Genomic DNA, 21,625 nt, shown 5'->3' with positions numbered 1-21,625 from the left:
ATATAGAAAATCTCAGATTTAATCCCTGCCATTTCCCAGTAAGAAAAACCTCAAATACTATGTGGTAAGTTCTTGCAAAATTCCATTAGGACAGGCTTCTTCAATGTGGCATCTTCCTAGTGCATTGGGACTACTTGAAAAAGTCAGGCATATCCACAGCACAAAGTTCTCCCAGGTTTTGAACAGTCTGCCCTATTTTTTTCACAAAGCATTCTAGACCTGATAGGATAATCTTCCGTGAAGGATTAGTTGCCCACACAATGGAAATAGGGTTTTAAGTATTATTTGGAATCAAGATTTATGTTTCCCTGGGTTCTCCTGGCAAAGAGAAGGACTGAAACAGGTCAGGTCTCATTAGGATGTCCAAGGCTGGGTTAAACAGACTACTGATTCAGATTCAGTACATATTTGAAGAATCAATATTTTAAGTCTTATTTTTTATGTGAGCATATGAACACAGCCCACAAAGAACTGTCTGTTCTAAAAGCAAACAGAACACAAGTACACAAAAGAACATTTTGAAGGACACGTTCTGCTGAACTCCAGCTAAAGATCCGCTAAAGACTGAATCAGTTCACCTTTTATTAAGAGATAATCTGGCCACATGTAGCAATCAGTTAATCCTGTTATAGCAAGGCAACAAAACTCTTAAGAAATTTACCAGGCCAGATATATAAATCTTCCTCAATGCCAGTATATGCCAGAACTGAGATTACAACAAATCCTTAGCCTAAACATTTTTCACACTCAAATCCAATCCAGCCAATTACAGTTAAGTAGGTGCGGATCATCTTGCACATTCTTTTTTTTTTCCTGCCTTGAAAATTCATTGCCAAATATAGAAAAAAAAGGCCTCCTTTCAAATACTCGGCTGCTCACATTTGTCCTTGATACTGACAACATAATTTCAAACTCTAATGCAAAGACTGAAGAAATGTTGCTTTTTTTTTTTAGAAAAGTGTTTTTCAATGCTAATCTTAGGTCAAATCACCTGCTACTGATGAATGTCTAAATATTTTTTTCCCAAGTTGTTAAAATGAGTTAACTCATCTGCCTGTCATGACCAAACTAAAAGCCCAAATGCAGAAAAGTGTTATGCACGGTCATGTTTATTTATACTCCACCAAATATATTTAATATTTGATTGAACAGGTTAGAAATTTCAAATGATCGTTTGTGCACAATATTTATGGTAAATGCTTGCAAAGGTGCAAATGCATCATGTATTATGGAATGTAAACTACTTTGTCTTTGCAAATAATGATACTCTAGCAGAATTGTACTTTTAGCTACAGCCAGACAAAACTGCTGTTCTATGAGAAAACACAGCATTTTATGTTTACATAATCAGTCCACTGTAGAGATATTATATTGCCTGCCAACTGCAGGAACTGATATTACTGCTTTCTATGCTGGAAGACAATTTAAACTGAATAGGTTGAATCCAAGATTCTAGCCATAAAGTTCATTTCCAAACCCCCATAATGCTGGCAGGATAATCCTATAATGACTCTGTTCAAAAACTGCGTATAATTAAAAGTTGAGGTATTTAAGCCATTGTCCCAAGAGAACTGTAGCAAAGTTCTATCTATTACAAAAAAACAAACTGGGTTCCCGGGTTTGGAGATGTTACTGAACTTTTTTATTTCTGCCACTCATGGTTCCAGGAAAAGGGAGCAAACAAGATAACTGTGTACCAGCACAGTCATGATAAGCCAGGATTTGCCACTGTATTAAAATATCCCTACTGAAGACTGAGATACAGGAATGAAAATTGGTGCATACTTTCCAGGCATAATTATGCAACTTGCTGCCAAAATGGACAATTCAAGGCTTGCATTTGTTTTCAAGGATGCCAGGACACAGATAAGGCAAAGTGGTAGTATAACAAAAACAGATAAAAGTTTGCTTTACCACCACATAAGACACATGCACACAAAAATTATGATGCAATATTTGAAAGAAGATTTATACTTAATAATGATATAAGAGTATAAATGCAAATAAACAGTAAGGAAGCAGCCAATGCAAATCTATTATTTATTTATAAAAATTAAAGAGCTGTGGAGAAATTAATAGGCAGGAAAGTAGAAACCAAATCTGAAAGATGTTTGTTCCCCACAAAATTAATCTGTTACACAAGGGCATGGCCAAAGGGCAGCTTATCCAGATCTTCTTGACAAATTAATGAGATTATAAAATCTGAGTATCTTCTAGACAGGCCATAGAAATGATTGGTCACTCTCTTCCTTTCATGACTACCTCAGTAGACGTTCTTCTGGGTTAATTCAAGAACTGGCCCAGTTTGTTGTGCTGGGATTTTGCCTATCCCTCAACTCATGCTGTTTTCCATTGGTCACCTATGGATAGCCCTTTGCAAACCCATCTCGACTTAAGTCCTCCCTATGTGTTGGGAAGGCAATCTTACATTCCCATACCGAGATGGATTATTGCTTAAGTAATAATCCACCCCCTTTTGGGGAGGGGGTGCTGTCCAGTCAGTTGGCCCTTGGCGACTGTCTGGACAAGTCCCTGCAGTTTTCTTGGCAAGGTTTTTCAGAAGTGGCTTGCCCTTGTCTGCTTCCTAGGGCTGAAGGTGAGTGCCTGGTCCAAGGTCACCCAACTGGCTTCATGCCTAAGAGAGGTCTCCCAATTTCTAGCCTGATGCTTTAACCACTAGACTGGCTCTCTAAGTAATGACTGGTTGATATCAAATCAGATACACAAGTTTAAAAGGAAGAAAAATAAACCCTGGCAGCTTTCTCATGCAGTGGTTCCCGTGCAAACTACGGAAACTTCAAGCGTCCTTCTCTTCTCTTCCACTCTGTCCAGATAGTGGATTTTAAACCAAATGATAGGCTTTTCCCTCCCTATCTTTTGGTTTAAAACCCATTATTTGCAGCCATTATCTTTCACTATTTTTCTTAAGCAAAGAGACTAGAGTTTACCCTATCTAACCCTTATTAGTGAACACAGACACCAATAAAGGCAGTGCAGTTGGGTATTAATTATAGTTACAAAATGTGTTAGAGGTGGGTAGTTAAAAGCAGGCCAAGTCCCTCATCCTAATTCTCCACAGAAGAATATATCAGACTCCTTTCCCAAAGCAAAATGATCATCCTAAACTACTGTATTCTCCTCTTTTGTTACATTAACTGAGGAAGATAGATTTGGTAGAGAAGACACACTTCACAGAAGAGCGCAGGGTCCCAGAAAGTGCCTGTTCCTTTCATGACTACCTCAGTAGACGTTCTTCTGGGTTAATTCAAGAATTGGCCCAGTTTGTTGTGCTGGGATTTTGCCTATCCCTCAACTCATGCTGTTTTCCACTCGTCTCCTGAAACTGACAGCAATTTGAGCTCTTTTCTTCCTACCTCTGCATCTCTTCTTTCTTCTCGGGGTCCTTCCAATTATTGATCCATGTGGTCTCTCCCTTTCAGCTGCCACTGCTTCCCGGTATTCCATTTTCCTTCCACTCGCAACTGATTGGTGACACAGCTTTGGAATTAAAAGTTCATTGGCTCTTAGAATTTCACTGACCATTCATTTTTCCCAACAGTCTAATGGCCACTCAGTCTGAAACACTGTTTCTGAACTTTGGCACCTTTAAGATGTGTGGACTTCAACTCCCAGAATTCCCCAGCTAGCCATTTTTTGAACAGAGTCATTATAGGATCATCCTGCCAGGCATTATGGGGGTTTGGAAATGAACATTATGGCTGGAATCTTAGATTTAACCTATTCAATTTAAATTGAATTTTAGGGTTTAAATAAATTTAAACTAAAAAAAAACAGCATAGAAAGCAGTTGAACTGTGTAGTGCCAGTTCCTGCTGTTGGCAGGCAATATAACATCTCTACAGTGGACTGATTAAAACATAAAATGCTGTGTTTTCTCAGAGAAGAGCAGTTTTGTCTGGCTGTAGCTAAAAGTATAATTCATGTTGGCTGGGGAATTCTGGGAGTTGAAGTCCACACATCTTAAAGTTTCCAAGGTTGGGAAGCACTGGACAAAAACATTTCATCTTCCAAGGTAAATTTGCATTTAGACATGAGTACAAAGCAGTGCATCTAGTTTATTCTGGTCAAAGCATTCTCTCCCCTTCAGATGACAGGTACTTGCAATAAAAATGGTAAATCTCAGTTGGGGTACCATGGGAGGGAATTTAAAACTAATATTAATTTTTCTTTTTCTATCTTCTTGTATGATTGTGCATTTATTTTTGAAATAATTATATAGTGGGATATTAATTTCATATAGAAATTTCTAGTTATTGTTTTAAAATGATATAATAAACCTAATTCTATACAATGAATGAATGAATGAATGAAATAATTAACTTCACATTTCATGACTACTGTAAACTTCCTGTTTACTGATATTTTATTCTTTTATCCACTACCTTTCTCTTTTTCTTCTTTTTTCTTTTTGTAGTTATTTATCCTGTTAGGTTTTTTTTTTCAAATGTTTTAATAAAAAGAAAAAAATTAAGAATTGTGTCAGAATCAGTCAGTGGAGGTTATGCCTTGCTCAGAACATTAATCCTATAAAGCTCCACAGTGTCATCTTCTATCATGCCTTCTAACAATAAAAAATGAATATGGGGTACAAAAAGCTATTAAAACATACTGTGATTAGAGTTTGCCCAAATTTCTTGTGAAGCTAAAATTAGCTCTGATATGAATTTGGTTATTTTTTTTTTTAAAAAAACAAAACTCATTTGTAAGGCAAGAAATGTGATCCCACATACAGCAGAAAGCAAGTGCAGACATAAATGAGAGGGGAAATAATGTCTGCAAGTTGTTTTATGTAACTTTAATGAAATACTGTAATTTTATCTGTCATACCCATTCTGAAAATAGATGTGTTGGATAATAAGAGACTATCATTCTCATGAAATTAGAATGCTGAGACCAGATATCTGTCATTATGCTTGACAGCAATAAACCCTGGATCTTTTATTTGCTTTGTCCCATTAAGATTGCTGTACCCATAATTTTCCAAGTTAAAAGGTGGCAACAAACTGAACTACAGTTCCTATGAACAACAACAGTAAGATGTGGAGACTGGGTGGCTGCTTTCAAGAGCTTGTACACTCTGTTTTAGAGGTGCCCTCTGGTGTTCAAAGAACACAGATTCATCGTCTAGAAAGATAAGCCTTAACCCATTAGAAAGGTGATACTATCTACCTTCAGTACTGTTTTTTCAGTGAATCTAAGATGACTCTCCCATTTTGGGGGGAAAATAGTTTGCCTTTAAAGTTAGTACGCCTTACAAAAATTAGTTATGTAATCTTCAGTTGGGATTTGAAATATAGGCAGCGGGCATGCTTTCTAAATGCTCAAAAAACATCAAATCGTTCTGTGACCCATTGAAACAGAAGTGACGTTGGTACCATTGACAGGGTGAGATCAAGGACAGGCACTCCAAATTATGTCCTGGGAAAAACTGGTTCTTCAGACAAAATATAAATACTGTAGAGTAATGGCAAATCAGTTTTCCTCCTGCCATGCCCAACCAAAGGAAAATGGTAAGTATGTTCCCTGAAGCCATGTCAGTTAATTTGGAGCAGTGATAAGCTGGAGTAACAGTACTGGACTGGTAGGCACATTAAGTAGTAAAGCATCTTGGAACACATTGTGATCTTCCAGAAGTGCAACAGATCCTCGGCAGATAAAACTGGAAAAAGAGAACTGTGATGGAAACTGAAGACAGACCAACCCTGTCTGGCATAAGAGCTCGGCACCTTCATGTCCTATCAGATTTGCAATTAAGTAAGTACCACTATCTGTGGGAATAACTTTGTTTAAAAGCAGCACAGCGAAATACGTATAGTACTAAGATGCTAATACTGTTATGAAAATGGAAGTGTGCCTTCCACCCAAACGGGATGAATTTGATATTAGAGATTCATCAGACTTTGTTAACAAATCAGTTCTTTACAACAAAACAAAATTATATGCTCATCAAGTAATACCCCATTAGCAAATTTCCATGGGAAATCTTCAGAGAATGCTCTTTTGTGGGGAGAGAGGCCTGAGTGCTTCCCTTATTCCCCCATGGAAACTGGAGCATGCTATATTCTGGATAAAATTTCCTAGAGAATGCCCCAGCTCCTAAATACCATGTCACTGTTTTCTTATCCTGGGCTAGTTTCCACCATGCTTTAAAAATACTATAGGGTTGGGGCTTAAGGGTTCCTTTGAAAGGCACATATATGAAGACAGTCTAAGAAGCTCCAAGCCTCATTCCCACCTTTTGAAATGTTAAGTGAGGAACAGCCAACTGGGGAATTCTGGGAGTTGGTCCACACATCTTAAAGGTGCCAAGTTTGAAAAACACTGAACTAGAGCAAAAGGTTATCCAGGAAGCAATACAGAGGCCAAGGTAACTCTTTTAGAGAAAAGGGGGTGGGGATCAGGCATACTCCTTTCTATACAACCTTTAAAAAACTTTTTTTTTCAAAGGTGTATCTTCTCCTCAAAACAAGTTATACATTTTCCCTCTCTTTTTGGTTGATTACAAAATGCTTCTGATAATATCAAGAGCCTTCACATATGTCCTAGAACTGTCTGGATATCCGTGAACGAAGACTCTCATGTTGTATCAATATCTTGCATTAAAAACTTTGCAGAACAAGGACAGGCATTGGGTGTCTAACTTTTAAGACAGTTTGAAAGGCTGTGGAGGAATAACAGGTTCCAAAACCATCAGGGACAAAGAAAAGTATTTGTGTGAAAGCCTGGGCTCTTTGATATTCATTTTATCAGCAGCTGCCTCCAGACTCTACTGTATGCCATTTTATTATCATGGTAAGGGACGCGGTGGCGCTGCGGGTTAAACCGCTGAGCTGTCGATCGGAAGGTCAGCGGTTCGAAACCGTGCGGCGGGGTGAGCTCCCGTTGCTCGTCCCAGCTTCTGCACACCAAGCAGTTCGAAAACATGCAAATGTGAGTAGATTAATTGGTACCGCTTCGGCGGGAAGGTAACGGCGTTCCGTGAGTCATGCTGGCCACATGACCCGGAAGTGTCCTATGGACAACGCCGGCTCTAAGGCTTTGAAACGGAGATGAGCACCGCCCCCTAGAGTCGGACACGACTGGACTTTACGTCAAGGGAAACCTTTACCTTTACTAAGGCGCTTTTAGTGTACTTAATTTCAAAGCAACAAAGAACATGTTTACGTTAAACATCTCAACTTATTCCAAACATGCTGCTTCCGTAGAAGGAATGCCAATGATTTCAGCCATCGTTTATCATATACACAATATTAAAATTTCCCGAGTTCTTTGTGCAAAAGCATTAGTTGTTTACTGTAATACTGTTTAACAGGGCTGAATGAGTAGTGAAGATACACATTCCAATATGTTGCATTCTAAGACATTTTCCATATCTTGAAATGAATCCTTTCTTTTATTTCTGTTGGAATTACAGATATCTTGTCAAACAGCCCCATTAAGTTCCAAGTGGTAAGGCACCAAGTACCAGCATAGGTCAGTGCTTAGGATTTGAAAGCAAAAAGGTGCTTTGGAGAAGACAGAGGCGCACACATAGCACCTGTCTGCAACTCCCTAACCCAAATCTCTCTTTTCCTGGGATTGCACTGGTGCAATCCCGGGAGAAGACGCAGGCCCGCTTTAAAGGATTGCAGACAGGTGCTATATTTTGCCTTTGAACTGAAGTGCTCCACAGCCCTCAAAGCAACTGACTGTTAATCCAAGAACAATACATTTGTCAAGTCATGCTAACTGGCTATAATTACACAGCAAGTATGCTCATACATGCTTCATCAGCATTCCAATTTCTCCCCATGGCTGGCTAACCAAGAGAAATCTGTGTTTGGGGTTTTTTTTTAAAGCCAAGATGCCATTGAACTCCAACACTCATCAGTCTTAGCCAAAATGGTCAATGATGAGGGGCTTGCAGTCCATATACTGTATTAATCATCCTGGCTTTAATGGAATGCTGTAAAGCAAGGTTGTCTTAACAAGCCTAAATCATATATTAAAAAAGAAAAAAAAACTGGCTTACAACTTTGGTTTGTTAAACAGACATGTGTCAAGGATCTCAATTCATACATTCGGCTTAGAACAAATACTTGACAGATCTGTACAAGACTGCATAGTCACAGCAGGAGTAATGTGAAACAGTTCAAGCCTGAACACACGAAGTAACTATTGCTGTGTGTGTGGAAAGTGTTTTTTAAATATTTTTTTTAAAAAAATGCTGTATTCCTAGAACAAATATATTACTATTCAAACAGGAGATATTTGTTTTGTTGGGGGTTTAATAAAAGCACTGTCCTATGGACTGGACCTTCTGTTCTACATTTCCTTCTTTTATAATATTAGACAAAAGTATTCAAGGATAAAAAGCTGACCTAATGTTCCAGCTTCTTTGATTCCTCTGAATCACATGGCTACCAGCTAAGAATTATGAGAGCACAGATTGAGTATCTCATATGTCTAACAAACAAAAAACAAAAACAGTCTGAGCTTCCTTACCTGAGAAAAATTGAGACCATTCAATGGGTGGCACTGTTCCTCTACTTTTTCCACTGCCCCGGTCTGCTTTTGGAGGCGTTCAGCCTCCTGAGCCAGATACAGATCCAAGACAGGCACACCACGTGACTTGATGTCCACCTCAGTTAGAGAATTCACCATTAGCATGACCCAAACTGGTCTTTTCCTCTCCCAGTTGCCTGCAATAGCATTGAAGAGATAGTCAGCATATAGCCCTTTGCCTCGTTGATCTGGAGTCATCCAAGAAGGCATCATGAGCTTCACATACTCCAAATGGCGCTTGAGACGGCGGTAGATGTCCCTGGGGAGCACATCCTGAAGGTTTTCACCCTGTGGTAGGAGCTGGCAACTGGTTAAAGCAGCAATTGTGTAGGGATCTGTGAGGTCCAGCTCGAAGTAGACAATATGGCTCTCCTGGAAGGCTTTCTTAGAATTCTCAGGGATAAAATCCCAGACTCGAGTATATGGGACATGAATGGTACCAAAAAAGTAAGATGGCGGGTCTCTCTTTATAGTCCACAGGAAGGAGTTCAGCTCACTTTGCTGAAGGAAAGGAAACACAGCAGTGAAAATAAACAAGGCTATATGTGTGGAAACAACATGGGGAAAAACTAATCATTAAGCGAGATGGATGAGTTGCATGGCCTGTCATTAAAGTTACTGAGAAAGAAGTAGATTGGATACCAATCTTGAATGAGGCTAAGTTTCTCTTGCAAAAAAATCAGAAAGGCGGGGAAAAATCCAAAAAACAAAACGAAACAAAAACTTGTCTTCGTTAGATATTAGATAAGGTTCTCAAGGTAATAGGCTACATAAGTGTGTTGGATCAGCTGAAACAGAGAAATGAACAAACACTGAGAAATGAACAGAACAGCACAATTACTGATTTCAACTAGAGGAAAATGGACTGATGTCACATAGAGCATTTTTAAAAAATGCTGTTTAAATCCATGTATTTAGAAGGCTTTCTTCTTCTCTCATCTGGTACCTCCAATTTCTTTTGCTTACTACACCTTACTCTGTGCTTTGCACAATGTTGTTTACCCCAAGGGAAACAGTACAGTGGGTATGCATATATGTAAAAGGAAAAGAAAAAAAAAGAAAAACTTCGACATTATACATCAATAATAAACCCTTCTGTAAAAGCTCCTATAAAAAGACCAAGGTCACAGCATCTCCCAATAAGCAAAAAGAAACAGGATGCTGCAAATAGCCTTCAAACGTTCATAAAATGTATTTTATACTTTGAAAATCTCATAGGAGATTGATTCTTGCCCAGCCTATAGATAAAGGCAAAGCAATTTGGGGCGAGGTATGTGAGCAAAAGAAGGAAGCCTCTTTTATTTGTTGATAAGATGAATGACGATAACTGAAAGTCCGAAGAGGCGAGAAGTGTCACCTACCCACTTTAAAGCAAACAATGAGTCCTGAAAGCTGCCACAGGCCTGGGCGGGTTAGGAAGGTCAATAGGCCTTTGTTTTAAATACGCCTGGTCTGTATGTGACAAGGAGCACACAGACAGACCCAAGTCTTTCTAAAAGGCGTTTTAGAATGAAAAGGCATTGCCCCAGGCCCACTCAAAATTTGATGAACACCCACCCACTCTCCACCCCTTGTTTTCAAATCTAATGTAATAAAGGTCCCAAGATGAGACAAAGCCCTGCATTTTGTCAGACAGCCCTACGCAGGGCATTCCTGCTTGCTGCCAGGACTCAATCTTCCAACTTTAAAACCAGACATTGTGGTTGCACAAGAAAAAGGCAGTTTATGCCCTGAAAAAGTGCTCTTCTCACATAGTAAATTTCTCTGAAACCTGTGGCAAAAGAGAGGCTGGAGAACTGGAATCCAGTGAAACCTAAGTAGAACTTACTGGAAGTAGACTTTACAGAGCTGACACTTTAAAGGAACGGCAGGCAGTGAGAACTCAGCCATCACTTTCTACATCAGGTCCTAGGTCTAAAATTCCTCCCTCCTCCCTTCTCTCAGGCCTTGTGAATTATGAGCAGCCTCAGAGAAGGTGGCTATGGCAAGGGATGCCCCTGTTCCCAAACTGACAGCACAAGCTCCCTTTCCTGGTTTTCTCCAGGGCTTAAAAGCTTCAAGTCCATCTGAATGAAAATACTTTCCCTTGCTAATGGAAGTTCAACAGAAGTGGAGCTAGTCTGGCTGGGGAATTCTGGGAGTTGAAGTCCGCATATCTTAAAGTTGCTGAGCTTGAGAAACACTGCTCTAGAGACTGACCACAGGCATCCACAAGGCCCTCTCACTTCCCCCAGACAGATCTGATGGTAATGGGACAGCTCGCCTAGTCTCTTTTATGGAGCTACATAAAGCTTCCCCAGACCAATATGATTATTCCTAAAACACAGTCCAGTTAAATGAAAAGTACCAATAATCTGAAGCCACTTACAAGGAATGTAAAGCTTATTGCTATGTGCTTGCAGTTGAGTAATACTCATACATTACAAGCATGAAGCCCACTGGCCACACAGAGCACATGTGCAAGAAGCTGCAGCCTATCTCAACTTTTTGGCTCACATTTATTCTTATTGTACATTTCTATGTGGGATAGTGGTTTTTGTGTCAGTGAAAGTATGATTAATATATGTACTGTAGATGTGAATTAGTTAATTTTATAAATGAGATCCTTTTACAGTCAATGAATGTTAATTGTTTTTAATTCAATTAATACTTTTTAATTATTATCACGACCTTGCCTTTTTGTAGAGTACCTGGCAGGCATACAGTATATACACACATACATATATGCAAAAATATATGCAAAGTTTCATGGATACACACATTTTGGGGGAGATTTCAGGATTGGTTTCATCTGCAATCAACACTAGGTTTGGCAAGGTGGGGAAGATGGGCATTAGAGAGGATTTCTGTCTTTATTCAGACTTTTTCCCCCAGTCAAATCTTTTTGGTGGGGGACTGTCTTAAACTTAAGATCACAGAACTATAGAACTGGAAGGAGCATATAGACCACTGAGTCCAACCTCCCACTCAGTGCAGAAATCCAAATTCAGAGTCATTTGGAGTCGGGAGATATCAAATAAAATCTAACAAATAAGAAATAAATAAATCCAAGCATGGCAAATAGTGCTTCTAGCCTCCAGCTAAACACATTCAAAGAAGGGGAGTCTGCCTCCCAACCTCTCGGTAATGACACTTGATACATTCAGATGCACTCCCAAAAGTCTATTGTGCAAAAAGCTCATGATGATCACATACTCAGACATTCAACCAGGAGAATGATCCTGGATATAACTAAGATTTTCTAGACAAGCTCTACTGGAATGAATGGAGAGTTCTACAGACAGCTTCTCCTTAAGACACTGAGGTGCTAAGTGGACTATCATGCTGTTGGCCGAAAAGTTGTTTGTTCCCATGAGCAAAGGATTTTGTGGCCAGCTATCAAACAACTTTTATTTTTAAAACATTTAAAATAGATACTAAGTTCGTTCAAGCTATGGCCACTGCCATATTTATCCAGGAAGAAAAAGGTTCTATTTATATATCCAAAACAGGAAATAGCATGCCATTCACACCAGTAACATTTTTCTATTACTTTCCTTAATGTTGTATTGCAGTTTAGCAGAAGTATTTCCGAGGCAGCAACAATGTGTTCTCCCAGATGGTCTGAATTTGAAAATACCATTTCTGGAAGTAGACTTTACAGAGCTGGCTAAAGGAACCAAAATCTGACATTGTTTTCATCTTCAAAAGCTATTTGACAATTATTTAATACAGTCTGCTATGGCAACAATAAAAAGGAACGCTCATCAGCATTGTCTGTCTTATTAAAACACTTAGATTCCATTTACCCAGGTCAACTCCAGTCACAGCAGAAAGATTGCACCTCTGTCATTTTCCACATCACTGTTGTTAAGTGTGGCCCAATGTGGAAAACAACTATGTTACCTTGGATTACTTCTGCTATGAATTTATTGTATTTATTATACTTCTATTTTGTTCAAGGAAAGCCAGTTTGGTGTTGCGGCTAAGGCTCCAGGCTAGAAACCAGGCAACCGTGAATTCTAGTCCCGCTTTAGGCACAGAGCCAGCTGGTTGATTCTGAGCCAGTCTCTCACTCCCAGCCCTTGGAAGGAGGCAATAGCAAACCACGTCCAAAAATCTGGCCAAGAAAACTACAGGGACTAGTCCAGGCAGTCACCAAGAGTCAAGACTGACTCCAAGGCAGTTTATTATTAGTTTGTCCAATAATCAAAGATAAAAGCTATAGAACGTTTTAGAAGGTGCTATAAGTGTTCTTAAAAAAAAAAGCAAAACAAAAATAAAATACTGTTAATAAATAGCACAGCAATGAATTAAAACATATAAAATTTGCTACCTCAGTATAGAGCAAGAACTTAAAAACAAGCTAACTATAAAAGGATAACATTGCTGGTTTCTTGGAAGTCTTACAAGAAAACCCAGAGCTGTACACTAACTGGAGAGGTTGGGGAAAAAAACAGTCCTGGAAGCAACAAGAGCAAACTGCTTCAACTGCTTATTCTCTAACGTTGTCCCTGATGATGCCCATTATTTGTCGGCAATCAAATATTCCATAAAGCCATCGGAATAGTGCCACAATACTTTCTAAGTTGGCAGCATTATAAAGGAGAGGAGAGTTCAGTCTTAATGATGAGCTTCCCAATAGAGCTGTGTATCCCAAATAAGTAATGCATACAGTTGTCTAAGGCCCCCCACCCATGGCCATTATGTCTTGGATCTAAAATTACCTGCCTTGCAGTACTCCTCCTAAACTGACCTGCTACACTCCTCCATACATTCTTGAAGGTTCCTCTTGGTGGCTGAGAGTTCACTTACCCTCTGTGAACTGGAACTGTAAGCATTCCAAAATATAAGGTTCAGAAAGCAGGAAGCAAACACACAGGCTGTCTTCAGCGTGCCCCATTTCATTTGCTTTTGATCTCACCTTAACATCTGGGTCTCTGTGTTAAGTCTATTGAATGCTCAACCCAGATGTAAGACTTCTGTCAACTTCAGGTCTCTGGAAACATTATGCTCAACTAACAGTGGGCTCCCCTCCACTGAATGTGTTCAAGCAGAGGCTAAACCATCAATGGTACATTACTCTGGGTTCCTGTTCTGAGCAAGACATTGGATTCAGAGGCCTCAATGGCCCCTTCCAACTTCATGTTTCTAAGAAGTTGATTAATCAAGGGTCTTTTTTCTGGGAAGAGAAAAGTATTTCATAGAGAATAAATTTAATTTTTTAAGTCAAGACCTGTTCCATCAACTTAAATCATTTGAGGTTAACTGTTCTTTTAAGAAGTACATTAAGTTAAGATACATTGTTCCATTTTTTAAGGAAGATCTTCCTTTAAAATTCATTTTGACCTTAGCTTAACTTGTTCCAATTTACAGCAGCTGTAAAAACAGAATCTTTGCACAGGGAAATATAATATATTATATAGCTTTTGAAGATTATCAACAATAAGTAGCAAGATTAATGTGCCACAAACTAGATAGAAAGACCATTAGACAGTAGAATAAATAGCTAGGTCCTTGTCCCAAGAGCTTATATTTTGACAGTAGAAAAAAAAGAAGAAATAGAAAAGTGGGGAGCCAGTGTGGTGTAGTGCAGTCTTCTCCAACCTGAACAGTGATGGTTGCAGGATGAGGGGAATTGTAGACAAACATTCTAGGATGGCAACATGTTGGTGAAGACTTCTGAAATCTTAGGTTAACAGTTGCAAACTGAAATGATACTTTGCTCATTGATATCATGCAGAAATTAGGTTCATATACTACATGGTTTGTAGAAACCACAATGAGTTGGGTTCAAACACACTAAACCTAAACTATTATTAAGCAAAAGCTTAAAAAATCATGCTACAGCTTAGTACAGTATGGGAAGTTGGCCATACACTCTCAGTGTTGAACCCCATTTTTCACAGGGTTTTAATAAGCGTAAGACAGAATGGAGGAGAAATCATATACAGTGTTATCAGGAAGGACAACCGAAATTATAATAAACAACAAACAACAATGAACTGCATTTGCAACTAAGGTCCTCATATTGTTAAGCAGGGTGGATGAACTCGACTGTTGAGTAATTCTCTTCCTATCATTATGATAACTGGGAGGAAGAAAATTAACCTTAAGAAAAGCTACAAGTGATCACACATTTTAATGGCTAAGTAATAAAGATGCACTTATTAACATATTTAATCTTCTGGTTATCACTCAGAGTACCACTGCCCTTGCCATAAGAGAAATGAAACAGGGTTTCAAACCAAGATCTCACTGCAAACTGTTCTCTCCAAGACTTGGACGCAATCTTGGGGAAGGTCAGGCACTTCTCAGACCCATTCTTTACAGTGGGAAAGCTAAGCACTTTTCTGGCTGAAAAAAGTACTAATACTAAAACTGAAACAAATCTGATTAGTCATAGGAAAAATGGGTTTTCAAAATACAAACCCAACACAATGAAACTGTGCCTTCACTGCACAAAAAGTCAAAAGTAAGGAAACATCCATCCAAAACTGAGCAATCTCAAGTCTCACTCATTGGCAAAAAGAGAGAGAGAGACTGAAGCCAGCATGGAACTTGCTTCTTCCTGCTGATAACTGATCTTCTTTTGGCTTCTGTAATAAAATATGACTCCATTTGGCAAAATGAAGTCTAGAGGTGAGACTACTAGCATGGTGCAAAGCAAGAATCACACACTCAACTTACGGAAGCCAGATGTTTGAATGGATGGTGTGTATGTGCACAGTTCAGGGACCTATGCTCAAAACACTGAATACAAGTTTTAATTTTCATTAGTCAGCATGTATATAATGTTCTATAGTGTTCAGCACTTTAGGGTTATTTTAACAATAACCCTTGGATTAAAACTTTCAAATATTACCATACTGAAAATAGGAAGCTAACATGTGAACATCCCACATGTAACAAAACTTGGATAAGGCTAGAGATGTGAAAGTCTGAAAAAAATAGGCCTTTTTTAATATTTGGGGGGGAAATGGGATTATGAAATATGTTCCAACTTGTTCATTTTCAATAAGAGCTATGACATAAAAGAAATCATTCTGTTTGAAAATAGGCTAGATCAAGAAGTTAGCTAGCATGTAAAAGGATAGAGAAGCTTTTCTCACTACAAGAAAACCTGCCATTCTCAAAAGTCCATGGAAGTGATAAAAATAAGGGATCAGAAATAGAAACTGCTGAGACTTCCAGTGGGGACAAGGCGGACTGAACAGCTGTGCCCGTGGGCTCAGTAGGCAGAACTGACAACACGGCAGTTTTTCCGGGTTCAGGCAGGTTTTTCCTGAAACCCAGCAGTGTTTCTCCAGAAAAAGAAAAACACCTGGAATCACCCCATCTGTCCTCCCGATGGCTGCTTGCAGCCAGAAGATCACAAATAGCATTCGTGTTCGACTGGTAAGAGCTAGCTGGGAGGTTGGGACGTCACTGTTTCCAAGCCGTGCTGTAGCCTTAAAGGGACACTAAGATTGGCCACCCCATTTCTAAATAACCCAATTTATATTTAAGTATGCATACCCTAAGAGAGGCTTTCTACAGCAAGGAGAAGTGGGCTCTCTTGGTGCTTATCATTATTTTGGGGATTAATTTTTTTAAAAAATCTTTTTTGGTTTTGGACTTTGTTTTCCCTCCAAATATTAAGGAGGACTGAGAATAAATAATTGTCTCCCTGTTATTTTTGTACTAAATTTGAAGATATTAGCATTTTCCTACATGTTGAATTGGCTATTTTGAACTTTCAGTTTTCTGCTTCTACTTTCCCTGGGGAACTGTCTGCATATCTCACTTTCACTTGGGTAAACACATTCCGGAATCCTTTCATATCTTGGACTTTCACTGGTTAAACTCCTAGGAGGTGCCATAATCGACTGCTTGAGACATGGAGGACTTTAAACAGACTTTCTCTGACTTCCACCAAGATTTCAAACAGATTCTTTCTGATTCCTACCAAGTTTTTATGCAAGGCATTGTGGAAAATATGAGGTCTAAAATGTGTCATCTGGTTGGGGATGTCATGGATGAAACTGAGGAATTTAACAGTGACAGAGATGTCTCTTCTAGGAGTGAGATCAGGACTTCCGTCGAAATGCTGGATAAAGATCGGATAGTTGAGTTGGAGAAATTTAAGGGAGAGATTGAGTTGCAAGCCATAAGTGAAATTGATCTTCTGGTGGAACACCATGGAAAAGAAGGGGCTATTATGTATGGGAGGTCTCCTGAAGAGAAGTCGGAGTTTTTGAGGGGGCAGTTGGACTGTTCAACATTTTTTAAGAAAAAAGTTCTGTGAGCATTGTGGGGATATGTAAATGCTCTGGTGTATTTTGAAGTGGGATAAGGGTTTAAGAATATTTATCTGGATTGCTTTTAGGGTTTGGCTGATTTCATTTATCTTTAACTATTTGGATTAAGATTATTAAGGTATAATAAAAAATAATAAATGTCTATTTGGATGGTTTGGGGTTTAATATTAGTATTAAAATTATTGTATTATCAAGTACAATAGGAGACAATTTATATGTCTTTTAGTCTGATCTTTATTATAGTAGACAGGAATGTATAGAATAGTAGTAGGAAGGAAATAATTAAATAAATGTTATCTTTGGGAGGAAGTTGATTAGGAGGTTTATATAATTTTTTTTCTTTTAATATAAGGGGAGGGAGTAACTGTATTTTGTGATTTTTATAATGTGCCAATGGAATGATTCATAGAAATAATGTGATTTTGGTTTAATATAGAGTAAGAGATTATTATGTTTTTCTATAGTTTTTATCTTTGCTTGAAACTTAATAAAATTCTTATAAAAGAAAGAAACTTCTGAGAGTGATTTCAAAAATGAGACATTTTATGTCCAGCTCTTCAGACCCTGGCTTTTTATGGGCATGGTACTTTAGGAGCTCACCTAGGCACTTAAGGATAACAAGTAGGCTAAAGAGGCCATAGATAACAAGGTTGCCTCTTTCCCCATTTTTGTCATAACTACTCTTGGAAAAGGAACATTTTTGCCAAGCAGCTTTCCTTCTCACCTTCTTTCAACCTAAGATAACTGGGAAATCAGATAAAATTTTAATGTAGGCACCATCACGAAGAGCAATCACCAAAAAGGGTATAACATGGTAGCATAGTCCCATAACTATTAATGCCAGACAGCTCAAGTCAGATTAAATATGAAAGTCCAGATGGTCCAAAGTTGGGCACTTTAATAGAATATGTGGCAAATCATTCCCGGCTACACACTTACTGTAGCAGGCTACCTTTGACCCAATATCAGTGGGAGTAGATTTTTAGAAGATCAGTGGCTTGATCAGATTACCAGACTTCATTTTACCCTTTCCAGATCAGCACTGGTAAACGCAGTCACAATTGGGAAGTTGAAACTAAACAGCTTTGGAGGTGGTAATCAGATCCTGCAAGGATGGCAAGAGAACATCAGATTTACCAGGTAACGATGCTGACCCAGGTTTCTCATTTCCCATCTGAACACACACTGAGTAGCTTTTTCCATTTCATAGTTCTACCGTAACATAACTGAATCTAGGGCAATAGAATTCTTTTCTTGACAGAAAAACAAGCAGTCTAGACATATTGTTCTGCATGTTATACACTATAGCCAGCCTCAAGTAACAGGCGTACAAAAGGGTATTTTTTAACCCGCCTTCCAATTATATCTATAGAAAAACACCCACAATCAGTGAATTTAACAAGCTGGTTCAGAGATCTGGGAAAGGTCTGGTCAATAGCACCATGCAAATCTTCCATGAAATAGTTACCAACATACTTGGGCTGAGATATTCCCAAAACAAATCTAGGTATAAGCTTAAAACATCTTTGCGATAAACAAGGCACAATAAAGATGCTAACCGAGACAGAATCAGGTATTTCTCTTACTTATGGATTCAGACAACTGTACAGCCAGACATCACGAGCAAGAAATGTGTATCTTTTATTTATGAAATTTATCTGACTGCTTGAAACCAACCAGACTCTAGGTAGCTTACAGAATCTGCACAGTAAGCAGAATACATACCAGAATAAAATTAATTGAAAAAACAACTAAAGTTAAAAGACTAAAATTATGGATTTATGGAAAATGATGCTGCTGTGTACACTTAATCCCCAAAGGCCCTCCAGAAATATTTTCACCTGCTTCTGGATAGCCATGACAGAGGGAGCCGTCCTTAAGGGGACAAGCTATTCCAGAGCAGGGGAGCTGCTATAGAGCGCAGCAACCATCAGCCCTGTCATGCCATAACTTCTAGTAGTGGGGACTCTTAGTGGCACTCCCTAGTTGTCTGGGTAGGATGGGAAGAAACTTTTGAGGAAAGATGGTCCTGAGACGCATAGGGCCTCACGGATAACAAACAGTACCTTCAGTTGTACCACACAGCAGAGGCGTAATGTGGCAGTACTGTGACTGTCCACTGAGTGCATGCTGATATGTTCTGGACTGGCTGAAGTTTCTGGTGGTCTTCAAGGACAGCACCATATAGAGTGAATTACAGTAAGCTAATCAAGAGACGACAAAGGCATGAGTGATTGTCTTCAATGCTCCCTGTTCCAGATCAGGCCACAGCTGGTGCACCAAAGTTCTGCAAAAGCCCTTCTGGCCACAGTCTTCATCTGCTCTTTAGCAGGAGCCAGGAGTCCAGGAGGACCCTGAGATTCCAAGCCCACTCTTTCTGGAAGAGTACAACCCCATCAAGAACCAGAAATGATGCAACCCTGGAATTAGTCAGTAATTGAATCAACAGCCATTCTGCCTTCTTTGTATTGAGTCTAGGCCTGTTTTTCCCCATCCGAACTCTGGCAGCCTCCAGACCCTGGCTCATGATTTCTACCACATTTCCCAGTAGACTCAGGGAGGGTGGAGACGTATAACTGAGTATCATCTGCATACTGATGATATTTCACCCTGAACTGGTGGGTGACCTCTTTCAGCAGTTTAAAATAGTTGTAGAACAGGATAGCAGAAAGGACTGAATACTGAGACCCTTCATACAAAGTACCCTTGGGTTTGACATCTCCCCTACTACCACAACCACCCTCAGATCTGTCTGCTCAGGTAGGAACTTGCAAAATGCTGTTCTCCAACAGGCCCAGAAGGTTATCATGGTCAGCAGTATCAAAAGCTGCTGAAAGTTCTAGAAGGACAAGGATGGTCACACCACCTCCATTCAAGCCCTATCATCTATGACAGTGACTAATTTGGTTTCTGTTTCATGCCCAGATCTGAACTTATATTGCCAAAAGTCCAGCTAATCTATATCCTTCATAGCTCTCTGCAGCTGCAGCCCTATCACTTTCTCAGTAACCTTTCCCCAAAAGGAAGCTGCCCAATTTGGTTGGATCCAGGTCTGGGCAAGCCAATCCCTCTTTAAGTACTTCTGGCATTTCCCCTTCCTTCAAAGAGGCATTGACTGTAGCCCAGATCAAACTACTGGTCCCCTCCTTCATCACTTTAATTACCCAGGTGGCAAAGGGATCCAAATCACAAGTGGTAGAGCTAAAATTGCAGAGAACTCTGCCTACTTTCTCAGGATCTGGAGGTTCAAAACTCTCTCAGATAGCACCACATGCCACATCTGTCATTTCAGTACATTCCATCCATTCAGCTTTCAGTGGCTTCCATCCCTTTTGAAGAGATGGATGCATTATTCTCTATGAGATGTGCCCTGTGGTACAGAACCTGGTTGAGTGTATTATCTCTCTCATTACTGGAGCTAGTGGGGTTATTTTGGAAGCCAAGTGACAGATGGGACAATACAGTGAGAGAAGCACATCTTTTTAAGATTTGCCTATATTTGAAAGACTAGTGCAGCATAGCAAAGACCTGTCAATTGATATTAGCCAGCATCTGCTTTGAGTCCAACCAATACAAGATGCTTGAAAATTTATTACAAGCCTTTGGGCTCACTGAGGAGCACAGCATTAGAGGCACATGTGGTATGCCCAAATATGCCAATTCCTTGGATGTAGAGAAACTAATATCCCCCCTACCCTATATTTTGTCACAAGTGCCAGCTAATCTTTTACTACTGTATGTAATAAATCCAGAAGTAGCATCTGTCTCCTTACTGCTACTGCCATGTGTCTTGCCTAAGGCCAACTAGGGATATGACAGAAGATGTAAGATTCAAACCAAGACTTCCCTTATTTATCACCCAATTTCTCAGACAGTACATCACTCAGAGAATGTGGGTCAGCAATTAATCAGTGGTTACAGAAGTGTGGTTAACAGCCCAGGTGTTACCCACCTGTGATCTGGATCCTTTAAAATCAGATTTTCAGCCTAGTTTAGGGCTGGCTACAGCTTTGATCATTCTGATGGGGTTATTTACACTGGGAGATTAAGAGAGGGAGTGCTTCTCTGTTGGTTTTGATATTGCCAGCCATGGTTTTCTTCTAAGGAACTTGAAGGCAACCTTTCAGATGGTTCCAACTGTTTCTGGAAAGCAACTCTCAATATGTACTGTGGAGTCTTGTGTGTCCTCAAAACCACCAGCCACCAACCTTTGAGGTTCTGTAAGGGGTTGTCTTTCCTCACGTATTATTCCTGGTTAAGCACCTTCAAATGATTCAACAATTATGTCTTTTCTGGAGAATACTGATCTTGTTACTATTATTTATAGTTTAGTAATCTCCAGACTAGATTGATGTAACATCCTATATAGGCAGAAACTTCAAGGGATAAGGAGCACAGCATCGAGTCTGTGGGCAGGCCCACGTCAATGATCATATTATGCTAGTGCAGTATTTCATGCAATACCTGTCAGTTTCTAGGGCCAGTATGTTTTCAAAAAACTAAAACTGACTGGAATCAGATTAACTATTCCTACAAACCAACTTGCACAATGAGATCATTAGGAAAGCACTGCATGAATCTCTCTCTGCTGCATTCATTATTTGGGATAGCACCATAACTTTCCAACAGCATTTTCAGTATTGCTTAGAATTGAAATAATACCAAGTCAGATTTAATGGCAGCTAAATGCCATTAAAAGCAAAGGAGTAATATTGGACTAGCATAAACCCAAGATTGCAGTGGGAACACAGCTGCCATACTGTGCATACTTTCTCGGGAGTA

General features: G+C 39.4%; 1 protein-coding gene across 2 annotated transcripts in view; it reads right to left on the bottom strand.

Annotated features, from left to right (window-relative positions):
- TRABD2A (TraB domain containing 2A) overlaps positions 1-21,625 on the bottom strand; it is a 69,000-nt gene that overhangs the window by 44,539 nt on the left and 2,836 nt on the right. For both annotated transcript variants that reach the window (XM_063294881.1, XM_063294882.1), the window contains exon 2: positions 8,505-9,065. In XM_063294881.1, coding sequence (XP_063150951.1) covers positions 8,505-9,065 — 561 coding nt within the window. The remainder of the gene's footprint in view (positions 1-8,504; positions 9,066-21,625) is intronic.

The sequence above is a fragment of the Candoia aspera genome, chromosome 2 (genome assembly GCF_035149785.1).
Source record: "Candoia aspera isolate rCanAsp1 chromosome 2, rCanAsp1.hap2, whole genome shotgun sequence".
Lineage (NCBI taxonomy): Eukaryota > Metazoa > Chordata > Lepidosauria > Squamata > Boidae > Candoia > Candoia aspera.
This window is presented reverse-complemented; position numbering and strand designations above follow the sequence as displayed.